The 22,340-nt window shown below is 37.3% G+C and overlaps 1 protein-coding gene across 1 annotated transcript in view; it reads right to left on the bottom strand.

The window, feature by feature from the left end:
- FREM1 (FRAS1 related extracellular matrix 1) overlaps positions 1-22,340 on the bottom strand; it is a 96,092-nt gene that overhangs the window by 53,809 nt on the left and 19,943 nt on the right. Inside the window, exons 6-16 of the mRNA XM_032214606.1 lie at positions 21,229-21,552; positions 20,062-20,170; positions 18,440-18,571; positions 16,359-16,703; positions 14,326-14,468; positions 13,131-13,327; positions 11,549-11,639; positions 10,418-10,585; positions 2,853-3,061; positions 2,239-2,332; positions 1,254-1,506 (exon numbers count right to left, since the gene is read on the bottom strand). Of these exons, the coding sequence (XP_032070497.1) occupies positions 1,254-1,506; positions 2,239-2,332; positions 2,853-3,061; positions 10,418-10,585; positions 11,549-11,639; positions 13,131-13,327; positions 14,326-14,468; positions 16,359-16,703; positions 18,440-18,571; positions 20,062-20,170; positions 21,229-21,552 (2,065 nt within the window). The remainder of the gene's footprint in view (positions 1-1,253; positions 1,507-2,238; positions 2,333-2,852; positions 3,062-10,417; positions 10,586-11,548; positions 11,640-13,130; positions 13,328-14,325; positions 14,469-16,358; positions 16,704-18,439; positions 18,572-20,061; positions 20,171-21,228; positions 21,553-22,340) is intronic.

Genomic DNA, 22,340 nt, shown 5'->3' with positions numbered 1-22,340 from the left:
CCATGTGTGCTACGGTTCTTTCTAAAAAGGGACTCTTGTGCTTTGGAGCTATAAATTTAGTAACTCGTTAATCTAGTTAATAAAATTAATGATCATTCAGTATCAATTACAGCATCTGTCACCTGAAGTCTAGCCATAGTAATGCAAAGAAGCCATCTGTATCCTGACCAATATTTTAAACTATTATAGATTACATGCAACTTTCATCTGGAAGAATAAGCAAGAATAATTCTGCAGAACTGCCAAAAAGATAGTTACTATTCAATTTACATTTCTGCCTAATGTCTTATAGAATTAAATTTCTTCTTCGGGGCAAGCATTACAAAGGAGATTGCTAACTATGCCTTTGGTGAAAGAGGGGGAAAGTTTATCTTTTGATAAGAGAAGCAAACTTTCTTGAAGAATTAAATCATTGGTAAAATCTGCTGACAAGATAATAAATTGGACAGTAAATAAATTTATTAAATAGCTACGAGCACAGTTCACTCTCACTTAGCATTCAATGTCTTTCTTCTTTGTTTTTCTGGATTTTTTCCCCTTGGAAAAAACAATATATTTATTTTCAGTTATAGTGTAGCAATGTTAAATAAAAACAAAAAAGAAATCAGCATAAAGGGCCTTTTCAGGCATAGCACAACCATTTTTGTGCCACTCAAGGGAATTTCAAGGAGGAATAATTTTTCACAATACCAGTAAAAACTCAGGTCTCTATATAGTATCAACATATTCAATAGACTAAGCTATGAAATCAATGTCAATAAACTACTTTTATTAGAACAGTTATAGTAACAGAATCTCGCATGCCTGAATATGCTTCCCTCCTCCTTCACTTTATCTTCGTGTGAATTAGGAATTAGGAAGGTACTATTTGAAGTATTTTATCAGGCTTATCCTTTGGAATGTGGTAAGCAGGTGTGGTATTCACTTACTTTCCCTACTGGTTTGAAAATGGGAGCACGTCCATCCACATATGCACTCAGCCTTCAACGAATGCTCTTTGATTGCATGTGTGACTTGCACGCATGCACATGACTTGAAAACATGTCTAAATAGGATGACACAGGACCGAGACAGGTGGGCAGGCCCACCCGCAATTTCCACTACTGGTTTGGGTGAACCGATCTGAATCGGCTGAATACCACCTCTGTACTTAAGCTGTTTCTGTCTGATTGCTGTCTTGGTAATGGATCTTCCCATTGTCATTCAAGGCCATTTTCTGTGCCTTCCACAATTAGTCCCAAGTTTTTACTTACTTGTATGTTCATATGTCACAGTTCCAGAAACAACATCAGCTTGGAGAAAGCGATCTATCACAAGTCCGCCTCTCTTCACAACCCCATACTTAGAAGGTCGCGCAAGCATGAACAAAAGCTGCATGTCTTCACTATCTTTATCAGTTGCATAGAGGTGCTCTGTAGTGATGGACACCGCCTGTCCTTCTGGACACTGCATGAAGGGAATGAGGTCAGCATTCATCACCGGGGGTTCATCATTTACAGAAATTACCTAGAAAAAAAATATTTTATTTATTTATTCAAACAAATGTATATGGATGTCCAACTCATACACAGTGATTCCAGAAAGATTACAACATTAAAAATCCACAGTCCCAAAACTCCTACCCACCTCATGCATAAACAGAGGATTGCTTCCAGTTATATCACATGCCATGTAATTTTTAGTTAGCTAGGTTATCGTGTATTTATTTATTTTATATCCCACTAAAGGCAGGGTGTAACTTGGAATAGTCACTAATCAAACGGTTGTAAATCGAGGACCACTGTTTGCAGAATTAGCCTTTTACTCATACCTTTAAAAATCATAATCTCTATATTTGGCTTGAGATTTTCCTGATTTTACAAACAAAAGGCAAACATTTTGAACCATCTGATTTGTAACAATCTAGGAATGGTAACCCAAATAAAAATGCAATATAAGTTTGGTTTTCTTAAGGGGCCTTTGCTGAAATAACTTTTTCTGACACATTGCATTTTCTTCATCATTTAATTCTAAATGAAATTTATTCCTGACAATAGGGGATAAACTGAACAGGTGCAGGTGTCTATCAGCTCCTGCATATCAAATCTGTTGCCTAACAAGTACTGTCACATAAACCTCCAAAGTGAAGAACAAAACTCTTCCTGTCTATGAATTCCCAGTTGCTGAAGCCAAGCGCGAATCCCTTTGACAATTTCACTTTTCCACCGGACGTGTGTTTTGAAGGAATCTTACACTGACCTTCACATGGAGGATGAATTCGAGGGAATTAATGCTATCTGTAGCCTCAAAAAGAATATGATCCTGTGGAAACTCTGAACCATTATGATGGTACCTATGGGAATCAAAGGATAAACCTAGGTTTGCAAGGTTGCTACTGCAACTATTGGCAGGCTTCAGTAATGCGCTAAATTCTGTACATTGTCACTAAATTCAGTCTTTTCTAAACAAAAAAGAGCTAATATTTCCCATTCTTCACTACGAAGCATCCATGAGGAGGCATGTCAAAAAAAGTAAAATATCAGATACAGCTGTGAAATAAAAACCTCCCCATTTTTAATCACATGATCAAACCCACCATCTTGACATCTCTCTCTCTCTCTCTCTCTCTCTCTCTCACTCTCTCTCTCTCTCTCACACACACACTTCAGAATCAAAATTGAAAGAGACAATTTTGAATCAATTTTCTCAGATCTCCTTGTTTACATTTGCAAAGAGTTAATATGAAGAGGACGGGAAAGAATTTAAACATATTTGCTATCCAATGAATGTAAGACAGGTTACTTTTCATCAAAATTTGATCCGGCTTGAAATCAGCCCTATGGCTTCACAGCAAAAGCAATTTGCACCCTAACCTGACTTTGGACATCTGTAAATCTTCACACGTCAGCCAATCTCTTTGGTTCATAGGATTCTCATTTAACTCAATAGTTCCATGAAGAGGGAGCTTAAGGAGATGTATACGTATGTTTTCCAGCTTGGTGTCCACATCTGAAATCAAAATATGGCCTTTGGTAATGGTGCTCTGGCCCCCTTCTTCCACTTTCAAGTTGTTTGTAAGCACCTAAGCAGAAGAAAAGTTACAACACTTGCCATTTCCTCTTAGAATAATATTTTTGCTGAAGTTTTAGTACTAGGCCTAGGGCGTATTTTTTCATAGAACACAGTTCTGCAGGCTTCAAAATTTCTCATCTAAAAAAAGTTTTGCATTCTGGAGACAGTGTCCATAATATTTTCTCAATTGGTCAACGTTGGACTTGAAGAGTGTTGATCTTTGTGGACAAAATGAAAAACCATAAATTTTCTGAAATTATATTTTCTTTTTTTTAAATAGTATTTATTTAATTTTCCAACATTTAAAAGACAAAACACAAAACACAAATTTACACTTATAACAGTTTTCTATATCGATATCAATATTTTTCATAACAATCCTATTTACAAAAATTCTATCTCAATTTCACTATCCTAAGTTATATCCTTATTTAAGTTATAATAACATCAAATCAATATTGTATATTTCTTATACCTTTTACATTTTATATATTATACTTTAACCTTTTATACCCTAAGTTTTATGTTTACTCTCAAGCCAGGAATACCATCTATTCCAAATTTGATAGTATTTGGTTTCCTCCCTCGCCTTCATTTCCATAGACAGTATATCCATTTCTGCGCATTCATAAATTTACCTTCTTATAATCAGATCTGGAGGAGTATCTGTTTGTTTCCAGTTCTGTTCTAAAACAATTCTACTTGCGGTTAGAATATGTAATGTTATGTATTGTAATTTCCCCCCCATTTTCCCATCAGAAATACCCAGGATGAAATTATATTTTCTTATTGCAGGAGATCAGGTAGATGGCCATGAGGGAGATATGCAAACTCCATTGTCATAGTGGGAAAGAATAAAACCATTTCTAAACTCAGGACATCTAGTTAGCATTTAGAAGAGGTTCAAACAGGTGCCTTCTTAATGCAGAGAAGTGCCTCCCTAATAAGTAGGAGAAAGGAGGTACAACACAATCAGACAAGCAACTTTCTGTTACTACAGACAAACTCAATTAAAGTTGTTTTTGCCCTCCTGTGGAGGGGATCTATCTTGTGGTAGTGGCATTCCTGCTTTGAGGTGTACTTATATATCGCTAGATTTATTGAGATTTCAAAATCATATGGTAGTTCTGATTCTGCTGATTCCACTCACAAGTCTCCCAAAGTCTGAAACTGACCCCATTATTATCTTCACTTCTGCCAACCTCAAAATGCAAAAAAACATGCAGAGAACATTATGAGAGAGCCAGCACCCACATTTATCTTCGGTTGACAAAACTTTTATCTCCACTGCACGCAAAACTACAAAGAGTGTCCCACCTCTTGAATTATTGTTCCTTAATGAGCAACAAAAATCCTCTCATTTCAATTCCACACAAAAAGGATATACCTTGTTTTCCCGAAAATAAGACCTCCTTGGATAATAAATCCAATCAGGCTTTTGAGCGCATGCGTCAAATAAGCCCTCCCCCCGAAAATAACCCCTCCTAAAAAATATTGCAACACAGCAGCAGCCATGAGGTGACCACGCTCACCACTTCCTGCACCTCAAAAATAATAAGACTTCCCCAAAAATAAAGCCAAGTGCTTATTTCAGGGGTCAAAAGAAATAAGACCCTGTCTTATTTTCGGGGAAATATAGGTACAATAAATTGCTATTCCCCCCCTCTCCATTTTCAGGTCATCTTGCAGGAACTGATTTGTGCAATTAATCTTCCTCCCCCACAAACCATCATTTTCTTATTCCATTTAAATCATTCTACAGCAACAATTTTTATACAGCATATGTTAACAGTTTAACAGCTGGCTTTTTTCTCAGTGATGCTGAGTAGAGGTGACTTTCAAATTTGAAATTTTCTGGGGCTTCCTGGGGGCGGAGTCTGTCGCCGAAGGAGCTCAACGGAGCCCCTCTCAGAGTTCTGGTCTGTATATCTAATTAAGATCAATAGATATCACCCCTTTTTGGCAGAAAGGGGCAGGCAGAAGCTCAGGTGCTAGGATTTATTCGTAGTTCACAGCCCCCTTTTTTTTGGGGGGGGGCTGCGAACGGAGAAGAGATCCAGCGTAACTGAGCTCTTATCTCCAGCCAGTTCCTCGCAGCTGCCTTTTTGCAGCCCTAGACAGACGATCCCCCCCCTCAGGACAATGATAAATTGCTTAAAGCAACTTAAGGCTAACACGAGCGGGTCTTACTCCTGTGATGTTCTTTTTTTTATAACTATCTAAACACCAGCCTTGTTTCTCCTTTGAAACTTCTTTGTTCAACCGTGCTACAAGATGGCGTTTTTACTGTGTTGGTGATTGATGACGTAATTAACCGGCTTTATCTCCCCGGAGAACTACTCATTAACAAGCAAAATCTACAAATAATTTATTGAGAACTGACCAGGTGAAGACACTGTTTATCTGTTTATTTTCAGCTTTTATCTATAATGCCTCCCAGGTCTAAGCAGGCAAAAAAATCCCTCCCGCATGTGCTCAAAGAACTTGTTAGTAAATCGCTGCCTTTGCCTCCTACACCCCCTACTGGAGATTCCTTGACACAGGAGCTTCTTTTTCAAATACTCAATGATTTTAAACAAGAAATCAAAGAATTTGTGCTGGATTTATGCGACAAAATACAGACTAAAATTGCCCAAATAAAGGTGGATATGTTTGAAGCTATGTCTACTTTGACAGATTATATCAAAGAAATGGAGACTAAACTGGAAACTTTGGAGGAGGCTAATTCTAATTTGACTTCCAACATCCAAGCATTACAACAAGAGATTAGAGATACTCAAACACAACTTATAATGATAAATTATAACAGAAAGGCGTTTGCAATAAGAGTCAGAGGACTGCCCGAAAAGAAAGGAGAGAACTTGAAACAGACGTTTGTAGAAGCTTTCAGCCAAGCGGTGGGAGGTCCGGGATTCAATTTTGATTGGAATATTCGAAAAATCTATCGCCAGAATTCGTGTGTAGCAGAACAACGACAGCTTCCAAGAGACATAATTATATACTTTTTCACAAGAGAATCCAGAAATGCGATCATCCAAAAGTTTTACAACAACAGGCTCCGAATCGATGGCCATGATTTGTTTGTCTTTAAAGAAATCCCGCTCCAGATGCTGCAAGCAAGGAGAGGCTATTCTTTTTTAACCCAAGAACTTAGAAATCGTCAAATACAGTATAAATGGGAAGCTCCAGTTGGAATCACAGTTACACTCGAAAATCAAAGATTTCGTCTTAATTCTGTTTCGGAAGCTCGGGACTTTTATTATAAAACTTTGAAGGCGGGGCTTCTTGACTCTCTCGGAAATGCGGAAGGACAAGGTGAAGGAAAGATAAGCAGCAATTCACTTGGTTACAAGATGGAGGGAGTTGTTCTCCCCCTACTGGAGAGGCAGAAGAGCCGAAACTGAGGATTTAGCCATATTTTCAAAGCAGCGGGACACGTGGTTATAAGGCAGAGGGTTGCCTTCTCTTTCCGGAAGGGCAGAAGCATAAAGAATAAAGATCCAGCGATGTCTTTAAAATACTTTCTAAGCTCTTGGACTGATTAAAATTTTAGGATTTCTGTTTGGTATGAAATGGTAAAGCTGTGTACCGATGAGGAATGGAAAGAAGCATTGTTTATTTTGGACAGATATTGTACGGGACTTTTATAAGACTTATTTGAATTTCAATCCAAACTGCGCATGAATTCTTTTCTGTGAGGAAAGCGGGGACTAAGATTTATTTGAATTGCGGTTTGGGATGAATGGAGCCGGGAGGAGTGGAGCAGAAGGGAAGGTGGAGCGGGATATTGATGAAGGGATCTTGGGACTGAATGAAGTGGTATGGATTTTGGGCACACATTTTACGGATTTACATGCTTGAAGTATAACATAAAAAGCTCAGGATTTTAAAGTGAAGAGCGAGATCCTAATCTTATGGAATTTGGGCTTGGGAGGAATGGAGATGAGAAACGAAGGGTAGGAAGATGAGTAGCGAAAGTATGATTAGACTGCTTTGTATTTGAAGATAAATTGATTTTTGTATAAACTAATATTTGAATATAAGGTTAAGAAAGGCTATCTGGAGAGTCTACAGGAAGATGGGGGTAAATATCAAAGAAGTAAGGGACGAGGACAAAATATAAATGGAATGATTTATACTGTTTAAATCTTAAGAATGATGGGAGGCTGAGCATAATGCAAAAGATTTTTTTTTTTTCGTTTTTTTTTCTTTTTCGGAGTGTTCTTTTTATTTTATTTTCATTATTATTGTTAATAAGATATTTTAGAAGGTGAATGGTACTGAACTGTGCCGGGTGTGGGACCTGGGAAGTCGGAGGGGATTAGGGAGGGGGGTTAATTGGGGTGGGTGGGTGGGTGGAGATATAGTTTCAATATATAGAATAAGAAGAATACACTTGTATACTGTTGTTCCTTATCTTTTCTTTTTATTTTTCTCTTTTTTTTTCTTTTTATTTTTTTTTCTTCTTTTTTCTTTTTAGCGTAATTTTTAGTAACTGAATAGATTAAGGAATAGAGAAATGCACCAAAGTGAGAAGTAGAGGAAAGGAAGAGGGAGAAGTAAGGAGGGAGGAAGAGGGGAATGTAAGGAGGATGAGAGGGGAAGGAGGGTGAGGAAGGCGAGAAAGGAAGATAGGAGGGGAAAGGGAAGTAAGAGGGGTGATCGTTGGGGGGAGAAAGGAAAGTTGGAGGGGGAGAAGAAGGGGTGTATGAAAGCGATAGGTTGGGTTTATGATGAGTTGTGTTTAGGTTGGGGTTTTTCTTTTTTTTATTATTATATTATTATTATTGCAAATATTCAGTATATAAGTGAATGTACAAAATTGAAAATGAAAATGAATAAAACATTTAAAAATAAAAATCTACTTCATCAGGAAAAAAAAAAAGGATATACCTTGTTTTCCCGAAAATAAGACCTCCTTGGATAATAAATCCAATCAGGCTTTTGAGCGCATGCGTCAAATAAGCCCTCCCCCCGAAAATAACCCCTCCTAAAAAATATTGCAACACAGCAGCAGCCATGAGGTGACCACGCTCACCACTTCCTGCACCTCAAAAATAATAAGACTTCCCCAAAAATAAAGCCAAGTGCTTATTTCAGGGGTCAAAAGAAATAAGACCCTGTCTTATTTTCGGGGAAATATAGGTACAATAAATTGCTATTCCCCCCCTCTCCATTTTCAGGTCATCTTGCAGGAACTGATTTGTGCAATTAATCTTCCTCCCCCACAAACCATCATTTTCTTATTCCATTTAAATCATTCTACAGCAACAATTTTTATACAGCATATGTTAACAGTTTAACAGCTGGCTTTTTTTCTCAGTGATGCTGAGTAGAGGTGACTTTCAAATTTGAAATTTTCTGAGCTGGAAACAGGGCTGTTTTTAAACTCAGAATGCTCCTGATAGCACAAGAAGAGTATCAGAACATTTGTGAAGTAAGAACAGCCCACTGAAATCAAAACAGATGTTCTGTATTGTCCTTAAAAACTTGAAATGTTTTGCAATATTCTAATATTCTAACTCTACATATGAATCAATGGTGGGATTCAACTTTTTTACTACCGGTTCTGTGGGCGCGGTGTGGCTTGGTGGGCGCGGCAGGGGAAGGATACTGCAAAATCTCCATTTCCTCCCAATCATCTGGGACTTGGGAGGCAGATAATAGATGGGGATGGGGCCAGACAGAGGTGGTATTTACGGGTTCTTTGTACTACTCAAAATGTCCGCTACCAGTTCTCCAGAACTGGCCAGAACCTGCTGAATACCACCTCTGATGTGAACAATGAGGAAAAATGATGATTGCTTTTAGCAACGACATGGGGAAAGTTAAAGCAAAGAATTCCCAGAAGTGTGCAACAATCACTTCCAAACTCAACTGCATTGTGATTCAAATGAAAGACCAGTTTTGCTTTGTTCTGGTTCCAGATATAGTAAATATTTTTTTTCAGTTTTCCAATACCGACATTATAAGATCAGAGAAAGACAATTCTAATTCTTAAAATGTAAAGAAAAAGCAAATCATCATTTGGGCTTTAACACTCTGCTTATTTCTCATACTATCTCCTTCTCAACCCAATAAAACTTTATTCTATCCCTTTACACCTAAGGTGTGCTTATTTTAACTGATTGTGAATGTTTCTAATGGGGGGGGGGAACTCAGACCATATGAAAAGTAAAAACATAATATAATTTCAATAGCTTACAACATAGGCTAATAATAATGATGATGATAATCGTATTGATTCCTTTCACAGTTTTTTAAACTGATTTTCCCTTTGTCCTAGCTTGGAAATTGGAAAATTGACAGTTCTAAAGAAGAATTGACAGCATCAGAAATTATTAAAACTTCCTATTTCTATCCATTATTCCCTTTCCTGAACCTATTTTGCCCACCATGCCTTCTCTGGCAAAAGTCCTGTTTCGTAAAACGTGATTCCATTCTCAAATATCATTATTACTATTATGGTTATTGTTTTAAAATCGTACCAAAAGTACAATTGAACAAATGATTATGAATAAAACATCTGCATCAGTGGTGGGATTCACTTACCTTCGCTACCAGTTTGCCAATGTAAGCATGCTCTCTACGTGCGCTTGCTACGCTAGCATACGCCCCCTTCTGCACATGCGCACTGCCTTCTGCGCATGCACAGAAGGTTGCGCATTACATCGGGGTGGGGCACAGCCTCCAGTAGGTGCCACTACCAGTTAGCCCAAACCAATAAAAGCTGGCAAACCACCACTGATCTGCATCTGAAAATAAATGAACAAAATCTATGCCCAGCTTCTACACCCACTGAAACTCAGACCTAAGTGATATATAGATACTCCTCAATGTAGGACTATAATGGAGTCTGCTCATCATGGTCATAAGTCATGAGAGTCATAAATCAAATCACCCACTGGACTAACCCTTTATAACCTTTTTGGTATCATGTGATCTTAGGATGCTTTGCAAATGCAAAGTCAGGGGTGAAATCCAGCAGGTTCTTACAGGTTCTGGAGAACCGGTAACGGAAATGCCACCTCTGGCTGGCCCCATTATAGAGTGGGAAGGGAGATTTTGCAGTATCCTTCCTCTGCCATGCCCACCAAGTAATACCACACCCACCAAGCCACGCCTACAGAACCGGTAGTAAAAAAATTGCATTTCACCACTGCTCTAAGTGCAGGCTAGTTTCTAAGTACCCAGCATGCGGTCAGGTGGCCACCAGGGTCATGGCTGCCAGTACTTCAGAACCAGGTCATAAGTACTCCCTGGGAAGTCCATTCTAACGTCAAATGATCACTAAGCAACCGATCATAAATCATGATCTACCTGTAGTCTCCATTTTCTTCTACTTCTTTTAGCATCAAAAACATACCTCTGGAGACTGATTGTCCACTGGAAGGACAGTAATGTTAAAACAGTTGCCATACAAAGTTCCCCCATGTTGATTGCTGATGGAAAATGCGAACTGGATGTATTGAGGTTCAGGACCAATATCTTCCATGGGCGGCACATAGGCAACTTTCATGTGGTTTATGGCGTGCTAGGGATGCAAAATAGTTAAACAAATATCTGTTATATAGCATAAAAAAATCTTCCATTCTGTATCTGCATCGCTAATCGTTTTTAAAATAAGGAAATATTTTCAATCATAGGTAAAGGTTCCCCTCGCACATATCTGCTAGTTGTTCCCAACTGTAGAGGGTGGTGTTCATCTCCGTTTCAAAACCGAAGAGCCAGCACTGTCTGAAGACGTCTCCGTGGTCATGTGGCCAGCATGACTAAACGCCGAAAGCACATGGAGCGCTGTTGCCTTCCCACCAAAGGTGGTTCCTATTTTTCTACTTGCATTTTTTACATGCTTTCAAATTGCTAGGTTGGCAGAAGCTGGGACAAGTAACTGGAGCTCAGTCCATTACGCAGTGCTAGGGATTCGAACCACCGAACTGCTGACCTTTCTGATCGACAAGCTCAGCGTCTTAGCCACTGAGCCACTGCGTCCCCTTTTCACTCATACTATGCTATAATCCAAGGTTAGGCAACCATGCTGGCTCAGGAATTCTGGAAATTGAAATTCACAGGTTGTAAAGTTTTCATAGTTATCCACCCCTATTTTAATCTAGTTGTGCATACATTTTTACAATAACCTATTTTATATTTTACATTTCAATTATTACGCAGCTCTGAAAGCTGATCATTTAAAAGGAATGAGGAAATGGTAAAAGACCTTTAAATTATGGATGTGAAAATGTTTACTAAAAACATTGCAGACTGCAGGAAAAAAACCATCAAACCATCCCAGACCAAATTAAGATTGTCCACATAGGAATTCTTCAAAGCTAGCATTAATTTTGGGCTTTTTTTTTTCCTTCCATAGGTTCCTTGTAGTGAAAACTGCTTCTAATCACATGCAGAGCAGCTTGTTTTTCAATGGACTCTTTTTAGATAAAGTGGGTGTAATGCATGATGGGACATTTTCAGGTCAACTTTAAATTTAATGACAAACCTGAGTGAATGATCTTAGTGGTGGAATAGAAGGATCCTTGATAAGCTTAGGAATACTCTCTACCATGAATAATTTTCCAGCATCTGTATGGCTGTAGAAAAAAAAAGTACTGTCATATATGTGTACTAAATCACAGGATGTTTTGAAAAGAGAAGAAATACAGTCATTCCAAAATAGGACAGAAAGTTCCTTATAAGTGTCTTTCTACTTGTTATAGTGAAATAACTGTGATCACAGAATGTCTGGGTAAGTACTTGTAGGTAGATAACATACAGCTCTGATTTTATAATAGATTTTGCTACAACCATTAAGCAAATGTGAAAGTTGTTAAGGGAATCGCTTTATTTCTATGGGCTTTTTTTGGCCAGAAACCAGCCCAAAAGACAGAAGCTCACAAAAGAATATCATAATTCATGGTGCTATCACCACAGAATGCAATAACTGCTCAAAAAGGTAAGTTGATTGCCAAGCATCCAAAATGCAGTCATGTAATTGCAGTGATGTAATGCAACTATTGGAACTCTAGAATTGAGTCATAAGTACATTTGGAGAGGTCCACTAAGTGACCAGTCAAGTAATGTAATCACAACTGTCTATTATAATGTCCATAATACTGAGATGTTATTATGGCAAGCTACCTATGTACTTAGTAGTTCTTAAAGTCTTGTGCACAATCTGAACCTTCCCAATTCAAATAACCATAATTGTGTTTTCAAATGGCCTCCTGAGGTCATTGTAGGTCTGCTTATATGGATTCATATTCGTTGTCATTGATCAGCTTCTCATATTGTTGTCTATGATGCTTTGACATGTACATGTCAAAGATCTTAAGATACAAAATATCTTTGATTTCTACTTAAATATACATTGAGGGCTGCTTCTGGTATTGCACATATAATATAGTCCTATCTCCACACATCCATGCCAGAGGTGGTATTCAGCAGGTTCTGACCAATTCTGGAGAACCGGTAGCAGAAATTTTGAGTAGTTTGGAGAACCGGTAAATACCACCTCTGACTGGCCCCTCCAGTCTATTCTCTGCCTTCCGAGTCCCAGCTGATTGGGAGGAAATGGGGATTTTGCAGTATCCTTCCCCTGCCACACCCACCAAGCCCCGCCATGCCCACCAAGCCATGCCCACAGAAACCAGTAGTAAAAAAAATTGAATCCCACCACTGATCCATGCAGGTAGAATAAGTGATTGCAATAAATGTAGAAAAATGGGAAAACTTATCAGTCAAGGTACACATAACATAAAACAAACAGAGAAGCAGGAGTCCTTCTAATCTCTCCTTAAACATACTCCCAATTGAGCGTCAAAAGATAGCCGAGCCTGAAAATACACATGTATGCCCTCAACTCACAACCACAATCAAGTTCAACATTTTTGTTGCTAAGCAAAGCACTTGTTACGTGAGTTTCGCCCCATTTTATGATCTTTCGTCCCATCACTGTTAAGTGAATCACTGCAGTTGTTAAGTTCATAACACATAAATGTGAAAAATGGTCATAAGTCATTTATGAAATGACAAAATACACGAAATGTATTTTGTTCAGCAAAATGTACATCCCTGGGACTTACTAATGTGCAAAGGAGAAGAATGGGGGAGATGTTATGATGTATATCAGCTCACTGTCCTGGGTTTCCATATCTATGTAATGAAGGTGTGTCTTTGTTAAATAAGCAATCTCCGTTTCCTTGACAATCAGATGATGGCTTGCTCCTGGAAATTCTTTTGGCAGCTGATCATTCACAGGAATTATGCGTACTCTAATTATCTAGGACAACAATAATAAGACCAATTATCATACCCTGATTTTTTTCTAAACAGAGACCATCCAAAATGCTGCAATAAATAACCATGGCATTTAAAATGAATCTATGCAACTTGTTTGACCACACACCTCAAGCACCTCAAATTTTGCAAGCATGTGCAGACCCTGCATTTACCTAGATACTATCCCTATTTTTTTAAAAAATGTAATGAGATTTCAACATTTTTACATGAGCTCTCACAAATTATCACGTGGGCAGGTTGCAAGAGCTGGCAATCTTGTGAAATGTTTTTCTTTACATTTTGTTTAAATTAATCTGTGTTATACTTTAGAAGTCCCTGGACACTTTCTTAAATGTTGTAGATCTTTGTTCTGGTGTCTTTTAGAAGAAACAACTTAAAGGGCAGCTATGTATTCTACTAGTATTTTCATCTAATTTAAATCAGGTTCACTGCATTTTCAATAGGTTTCCAATACCGTTTATCTACTTACTACAAAACAAGAGTTTTTCCCAACCTGATACCACCCTGAAACCTGAGTTACAGCTCCATCATCCCCCTCTATCAATCGTAAATATGGTTGTGGGAAGAATGTTGGGAACTAGTTTTTTCCAAGATAGGAATTCTGATTAGGTAAACAATTAACTGGCATTAGTAAAAAAATGTGAGACATGCAAAGTAAACTGTGGATTAAACATTCAATAGCTGGGAGGAAGAAATTATTTCACTATAATATGTAATACAGGTCTAGTTATCCTTGCCACGTCACATATTTAGATAGCTTTGGCTGTCAACGTAGCTAAAGAAGGAACTTAACAACATTAATCTTAACATGTAATCATAAATTTGAGCTATCTGGGTAAGAAAAAAGTCACTCTGGTATATCTGCATTCTACAAATGGGACATGCTTAATTGTAAGTGAATTTGACACTATATATTTTAGTTATACAGAAATTTTACTGCATTCTCTCTTGATCCCGATAATGATTTCTAAATCTTACCTGAATTTCTGAAAGATTGGGAGGATCATGACTATCACACAGAATCAATTCAATTGAATCTTCAAATATTTCTCCTCCTAAGTGATGGTAGTAAATGATCCCATTAAACAGGTCTTTTTGAAGGAATTTGGTAACTGGATAACCTGTTAAACACCGGTAACAGAAAGAAATCCATAACTTCGATTAGCAGAGGTCACTAATATGATATGATATGATATGTGTATGTGTGTTTGTGTGTGTGCGTATTTTCGTAGATTTTCATGGGTGTAGGTACGCTGGTCTTGTTGTATTCGGGTCTTTTCCCATGTAAGATTGAGATTGTCTTAGCAACGTTTCAACGAGGTCTCACTCGCCATCTTCAGGCTGGGTTTTGGGCTTAAAGCATGGTCGGAACTGCCATTCCACTTACTGAAACAAAGCCAGCACTCCACCAGCCCCACCAAGATTTATAGAAAGACAGCAGCTCCGACCACGCTTTAAGGCCAAAACCCAGCCTGAAGATGACAAGTGAGACCTCGCTGTAACGTTGCCAAAACAATCTCAATCTTACTAGGGAAAAGACCCGAATACAATAAGACCAGCATACCTACACCTGTGAAATATTTATTTATTTATTTATTTATTTATTTATTTATTTATTTATTTCACAGATATATATATATATATATGGGGGGATCATGAAATCTTAGACATAGTTATTCTGTATGTAATTCTGAAATTAATCATTTCTTTAATGCTGTTGAGGTACACAAGACTTTACATTTCTTTGGTGTTTTCTTTTAATATGCCTTCTAAACCATCATTTTACTACTGTTCCCACTTATTTAGGAAGAATATAACTTATATTCATTGTAAAGAAACACCATGCTCTTATTCTAGGATAAATTTCTTGTGTCAAACTTTACACAGCAATTGCTTTATTTCTCAAACAGGGGTGGGAGTCAAAACAATAAAGATGATGATTCAATTGTGCAGTCAATTGTATGAATATAAAAATGGGTAGGTCTTTGATCACACAGTCACAGCCGCTATCTTAACTTTTTTATTCCTCCCTACAGATATATGGGTATACAATTTCTAGGGAGAATTTATTTATTTGTTTTTTTATATCCCTCCGTTATTATTGAGGAATTCATTTTAATTTTGAATGACATACCAAAGGCAACACAGGTAATCCTAAACATACAGCAGTTTATTTCATGAGTGTTCAAAGTTACAACAACAAAGTTACAACAGTCACTGAAAAAAAGTGACTTGTGACTATTTTTCACTTTTACAATTGTTGCATCCCCATGATGATGTGATCAAAATTCAGGCACTTGGCACTGACTCATATTCATGATGGTTGTAGTGTCCTGGGGTCATGTGATCATCTTTTGCGCCCCTCTTACAAGCAAAGTCAATGGGGAAGCCAGATTCACTTAACAACCGTGCTTCTAACTCTAACAGCTGCCGTGATTCACTTAACAACTGTAGTAGGAAATGTCATAAAATGGGGTAAAACTCACTCAACAAGTGCTTCATTTAGCAACAGAAATTTTGGGCTCAATTGTGGTCATGAGTCGAGAACTACATTACCTGTATGTCAAAAAACATATGGGATTAGGGCAGGAAAAAAAGATGGAATCAGAAGAAAATTAAATTTGATTGAATTTATAATCCTGGGCATATTTAAATATAAATCCAAATCAAATTTTAACTGATACAATTGATAAGATTGAATCTCTTCTTGTCTTTCAAAAATTGTCAATTTTGTGACAAATTAGGCCCATAGCCCAGACTTTTAGAAGCATGTGGTCCCAGAGTTTGAAGTTACTATTTATATTTTTGATAATAGATGTGATTCAGAGTGCATTTGTACAGTTCTTAGCAAAAGGAACTAACATAAGCACCAAAGCTAATAAGGCGGGCAAGCGTGAAATCTAATGTGTAGCTGAAAATAATCTCCAGGCATAAATCAAAACAGAACTTAAACATTGTATAAAGAAAAAGAAAAAAGGAATAAAGACCACCATAGATGTTGAGCACATTACCAATAAAATCTGTTTTAGGTTTTTTCATTATTTCTCCTGCTTGCGGTAATCTGGTGATATTGAAGAGTATGTAGTCATCGCTAGAGTCCATATCTGATGCTTGAAGCATTGAACTTTGGATCAGGATCGTTTCTCCTTCATGGACCTCTATTTCAACATTACTAATGAGAAAAGGAGGGCTGTCATCTTTGGGCAGAATATTGATTGGAAACCTGTGGCGGCTACTGTGGTGGCCATCAAAGATCCTAAAGACAATGGAGTCTTTAGTGGAATCACTGTCATCATGATGGTAACGAACAACTCCAGTCTTAAGATCCAAGACATTGAACATGAATCCTTTCCCTCCTGTTAGACAATTGAAAGTGAGCAATTCATATTAGAATGTGCTTTTGGAAATGCACTATTTTATAAAGATGGTGCGATAGCTACTGATACAAACACACACAGACACACAGACACACAGACACATACACACATTCAGAGAACTCTTCTTCTTCCTTCCTAATACCCACCAACACGTTAGCCGTTTAGGCAAAATTTACTCCTCCCCCCAATATACAAAGAGTAACACTTTCCATTTCAGCTCATTCTCAGTGGACGTTCCAACTATCACCCACTAACAGAAACGCAACAGGAAGTAGGAAATTGAGGCAGAGAACTGAACTGAATTGAAATCTTACACTATGGAGCAGGAAAAAAATGTTCAACAAATATATATATTTTATATATATATATATATATATATATATATATATATATATATATATATATATATATATATATATATATATATATGTTATATTTGTGCTGATAAATAAATAAAGGGAGACTAGTATAGATCTATTTCAAGCTATTTAGCTCTCATCAGCTAGCCATACCCTTGCTGGGAATCGAACCTGTGCTCTATTGCCTCTTAGGCAGATGTGTTAACCATTGAGCTACAGAACTCGACTCCTTATCAGCCAGGCCAGGGTGAAAGGTATATATTTAAAGTCACAACCCCTGGTATGCCCAAATATGGGAGGAAGGTCACACTTCCATTCTCTATCCTTCGGCTCCTCACAAGAGACCATCCAGACAGAAACCCAGTATTTTTTACTGTTGCCTTTTTGTTACATTTGTTATATTTGGAGGACGGTACAAATATAACAAATGTAACAAAAAGGCAACAGTAAAAAATATTGGGTTTTTGTCTGGATGGTTTCTTGTGAGGAGCCGAAGGATACAGAATGGAAGTGTGACCTTCCTCCCATATTTGGGCATACCAGGGGTTGTGACTTTAAATAAATAAATAAATAAATATATATATATATATATATATATATATATATATATATATATATATATATATATATATATATATATATATATGCATGCATGCTGAAAGGAACAAATAAAAATAAGGCACGCCTTTTCTGATTTTTGCTCCTTAACCAATATATCTAATCACAATTTCTTGGGTTGGACTAAAAGACTTCCAAAGTCCTTTCCAACTGTGTTGTTCTCTTCTGTGCAATGCAAAATTAGGGGGAAGAACGAAAGTCTATTTTCAAAATTTCACATTTAGGAGGCTATACTAAATGTTGCACATTTTTGTGCACTTTTTCCAATCTTGTTTCACCCAGCACATTCAGATCAGAGGGCACAGACATCACTCAGTTCAGTTAGCGGAATATATAGATGGATGTATGGAAACAGGACAAAAAGCTGGAAAAGAAATGAACAATAGGCAAGAGATAAAAACGGCAGGGAGTTTAGTATGGATAATCTTATTTCAATCAAAAAGTGCAGAATCTTTCAGAATTGCTAGAAGCTGCCTTATAGATAATTAGCGTGGACAGCTCCACAGGAATGGCCCTTTAGTTATTCCAGCTTTAACCCTCTTGTGTCCATAACGACAACAGAACAGAAATGGAAAGTAGGACACAAGGTGATCCCTCCTCTAGTCCAGACAGACCACGAAAGAAACATTTGGGTGAAGAAGGATGATCCAAGGGAAAAATATATTTTTCATGTTGCAGAGGCTATGCTGAGAACCAAATTGCAATTACTGCAGTCAGACTTTAGAAGGAAGATGGTACCTCTTACAGTAAGCTGCCCATGTTGTAACCCATCCACAGGGACCAAGCGAACTCCACTGATATCATCGTTGTCTACAATCTGAAGCTGCTCCCATGTTATGGGGCGAGACTGACCTTCCAGGAGATCAAGACCTAAAAAAGACAAGAGAAACAATGATACAGCCAGAGTTATTACACTAATATGCATTCAATGTGATAAATATTTAACATGCAAACATAATAGGTACATGTGTATAGGTGTATAACAAAAATATAGGTTATATTTCTATGCATCCAGTAATTTTTTATTGGACCTTAAAACAAACATTTATAAACTACTCTTTAAAGACACATTTCTCTGTTTTACATTCCATATCACCTGATTTAACTCTGCTTTATTGTAGAACAGCGGTATCCAATCTTGGCAACTCTAAGACGCGTGGACTTCAACTCCCAGAATTAGAAAAATTAGAACTCAGGGCTGCTCTATTCCAAAACCTTAACCACTACACCAAAGTGGATCTTGGATTCTAATGGCATATCAGGAAAAAAACTATTAACAAATAGCTTGATAATAAATTAACTCCTCTGAGAGATTATTAGGTCCCTTTTATTGGATATTAGCTCATAACCCGGCACAGCACGGGTATTTATTTATTCCAACCCTCCTTCCATGAATGTTGCCGCAATTTCTAATGTTGGATTTTCCCCTATACAGCACTGTATAGTATGAGCCATTTTAAGGCAGTATGGCAGAAGCCTTTTTAAGGCACAACAGGCTATATCTTAACAGAACACACACCCTGAAGGGTCTTAGGGGTGTCTTACCCCTCACAGTATTTGTTTCCAGAGAGTCATCTGTGGACCAAATTTGGTTGAAATTGCTTGAGTTATGTTGGAACATAAACACACACAGCCATTTTTATATACATAGATCAGGCAAACACTACACCAGACAATAACAAGAAGTAGGCCAATATGATGCAGCTCCATTAAATGTAAATAGAACGTTTCTCTCTCATAACTATTTCCTTCTTCTTGCTGCAATCCCTCATAACTATTTCCCTTCAACCTGCTGTCGCTCTGGCCAGAGCTGCTTTTCAATCCCCTTCGGGATTGCCCCAATGGGAGGTTTTATGCTACTAGTGTGGAAAACTCTATTTTCAGGCCAGAAAATCTTGGACCAGCTTCAGTTCACTTCAGTGGCAGTTGCCTACCAAGATGGAGGATCCATTGTGAGGACATGCCCTTAGCAAATGGTCAATGGAGCATATTTGTACCACTTTAAGTACCATGTGCAAATGAACCCTTAGGCATCCATCTGTTATGGATGATTTCCTGTGCTAAGTAAGACGTTACCTTAAACAATTTTCCAACTTGGTGACTGTATGATTTCTTGGGAATACACATTAACATAAAGCAGCAATGAGACTTTCACCCATAGATATTTTCACTCCACTGTATTCAGTGCTAACTCTGTGCTTAAAACTATTTTTTTTTCTCTCTGCACAGTTTACTAATCTATCCCAAAGCCAAGAGAGATTAGATCTACTAGAAATCTCCATGGTTTATTTAATTTGAACTTGTAAGCGTTCTTTTGCATTTTAAATCAAAGATATTATGACATTTTTAAAAAATCTCACCCATGTTCCATGAAACTCTCGGTGCATTTGTGTCTGCTGTTCTCACAGAGATATAAAGAGTCATTGGCACACTTCTTTCAAAGTACAAATCATAAACTTCAAATTCCACCTATGAAATAAAACAGACACAAACGGTTTACTAAACATTATTTCCCACTCTGCAAGGTGTAGGTAGTTCAGAATTTTATCCCCACAGCAGCTAATGGGATGTTACAGGAATTGCGTAGTCAAGAGAAGAACAAAATGATGTCATCCCATTCACCTTCCTGAAGAAATTACAGCTGAGGCAAATGATTTTGATAATGGAAGCAATCTACAGCAAATATATCTAGTAGCAAGTAAGAGTATTTCCTCTATGAATTTGTCTAATATTTTTTAAGATTACCAAAATTGGTCATGACTCATTATTGCTGGGCTGATCTGAATGTTGATTAGGTGTCAACTGTTAGTGACTGTATACATAAATCTGCTTCAAGAACAGATCTAACAACCGTTAAATAATATTCTAAAGTGACATGATAATTTACAATCAATAATGTTTATGACACCAATAATTTGGGACCAAATTCTTTTGAACAGCAACTTTCAGCATCTCATTTTGAATGGAGGAAAAGAATCTTGTACCTTCATTTTCTTTCTACTCAATTAGCACAATGATTTAAGGCAGGGGTCTCTAAACTTGGCAACTTTGTGTTATTCAACTGGGCTGGGAAATTCTAAGACTTGAAGTTCACAAGTCTTAAAGTTGCCAAGTTTGGAGATCTAGATTTAAGATTTAGTCTGTGAGTTATTAATTTTAACTTCCACAAGAGGGAGTAGTGATTTTGTTGCAGACCCAGATGCTGCTGAAGGAAATAATATTTCTAGTTTATTGGTTAAAATCGGGGTGGGGGGGACACCTTACACTGACAGAGTCAGTGCAAAAGACATACATGATGTTCATCTGATTTTTCATAATATGATCATTTAACATTTGTCAACTTAAAAGTCATTGTGAGCAAAAGATAATATGAAATATTTTCTTTGCCTCCTAGTTACCCAGAAACAACAGTACTAATCCTCATAGAATCCTTTTACTGTACATGATACACTATTTACTCAGGAAGAGGGAAGAGTTCATTTATAAAGGAAGATGCCAGACTGAAGCATCAGCTTCCTTTCAATTACCTCATAGTTTCTTCTCTCTGTATGGCTACTATTTGGAGGTTGATATGCAATCAGCATGCTATCCAGGCTGGTCCAAGTGAAGGATGAGATAGATTTCGTGTGGTCTTGCAGGTGTGTAATGTAACCTTCCTGGGGTGGCTGGGTGATATTAAAGACTAGCAAAGATTTGGATGTTTCACTGTCTTCAGCATCCAATATGGCTGTGGATAGGGGACTCAGGATGAATTGGTCTGCTTCTAAGATGAGCATGGCCATGAAGGCAGGTTGGGGGGGCTGGTTAGAAACTGCATTTTTGATTTGAACAGGAATCCAAGCACACTCAGACTGTGGAATAAAAAAAAGAAGCAACAAATTAGATTCCTCCTTTGTGAGAGAAAAAATCCTCATATTTGTAACACTTTTAACATTAAATAATACAAGCCATCTCCAGTTCTGTCCATTGTTCATCCAGTGCACCAATATAATGTTTATTTATAGCAGGTCAAACTGAAGCAAAACAATGAATATCAGCATTGCATATAACACAGTAATATAACAATGAAAGATAATTCTCACAGTCATTGAAAAATAATAAGATAAACAGATCTGACCATTACAGAAACAAAGAGACAGATGGAGACAGGCCCACTGTAAAGAGAAGATCAAGTAGTCCCCTACTTAAAAATAACTTTAAGAGGGTTTAAACATTGTTTCTATATTTAGGGCTTATTCTTTAGTTATGACTGTTTTTCTTTAAATATTATTAATATGCAGTTCTTTCAGTTCTTATGAGCTTAGCTGGTTTATTTCCATCTGTGGAATAAAAACTGACAATAGTAAAAAAAAAAACACACACACACACACTGATCTCTAGGTTTAAAAAAACCATTTCCATGTTTTCATTGCTGAAAATGTACAGTTATAGAGAGAAGCTGCGTCCCAACAAACCCAGTTAATTGATGCCATATATTTATAATTACTTTGCCATTTAAAAAATGAGTGGCTAATGATGATTGTTTTATGGTTCACATTAGAGGAAGAAGGGTCGACAGAGCCAAGAAAGGTATAAAGGGTTTAAATCTAAACTACTAACTCATCATCTTCGCTCTGACTTTTTGCTGTTTCACTAATTA

The sequence above is a fragment of the Thamnophis elegans genome, chromosome 3 (genome assembly GCF_009769535.1).
Source record: "Thamnophis elegans isolate rThaEle1 chromosome 3, rThaEle1.pri, whole genome shotgun sequence".
In the NCBI taxonomy this organism is placed as follows: Eukaryota; Metazoa; Chordata; class Lepidosauria; order Squamata; family Colubridae; genus Thamnophis; species Thamnophis elegans.
The sequence above is the reverse complement of the archived record's forward strand: the minus strand, read 5'-3'. Positions and strand labels throughout refer to the sequence as shown.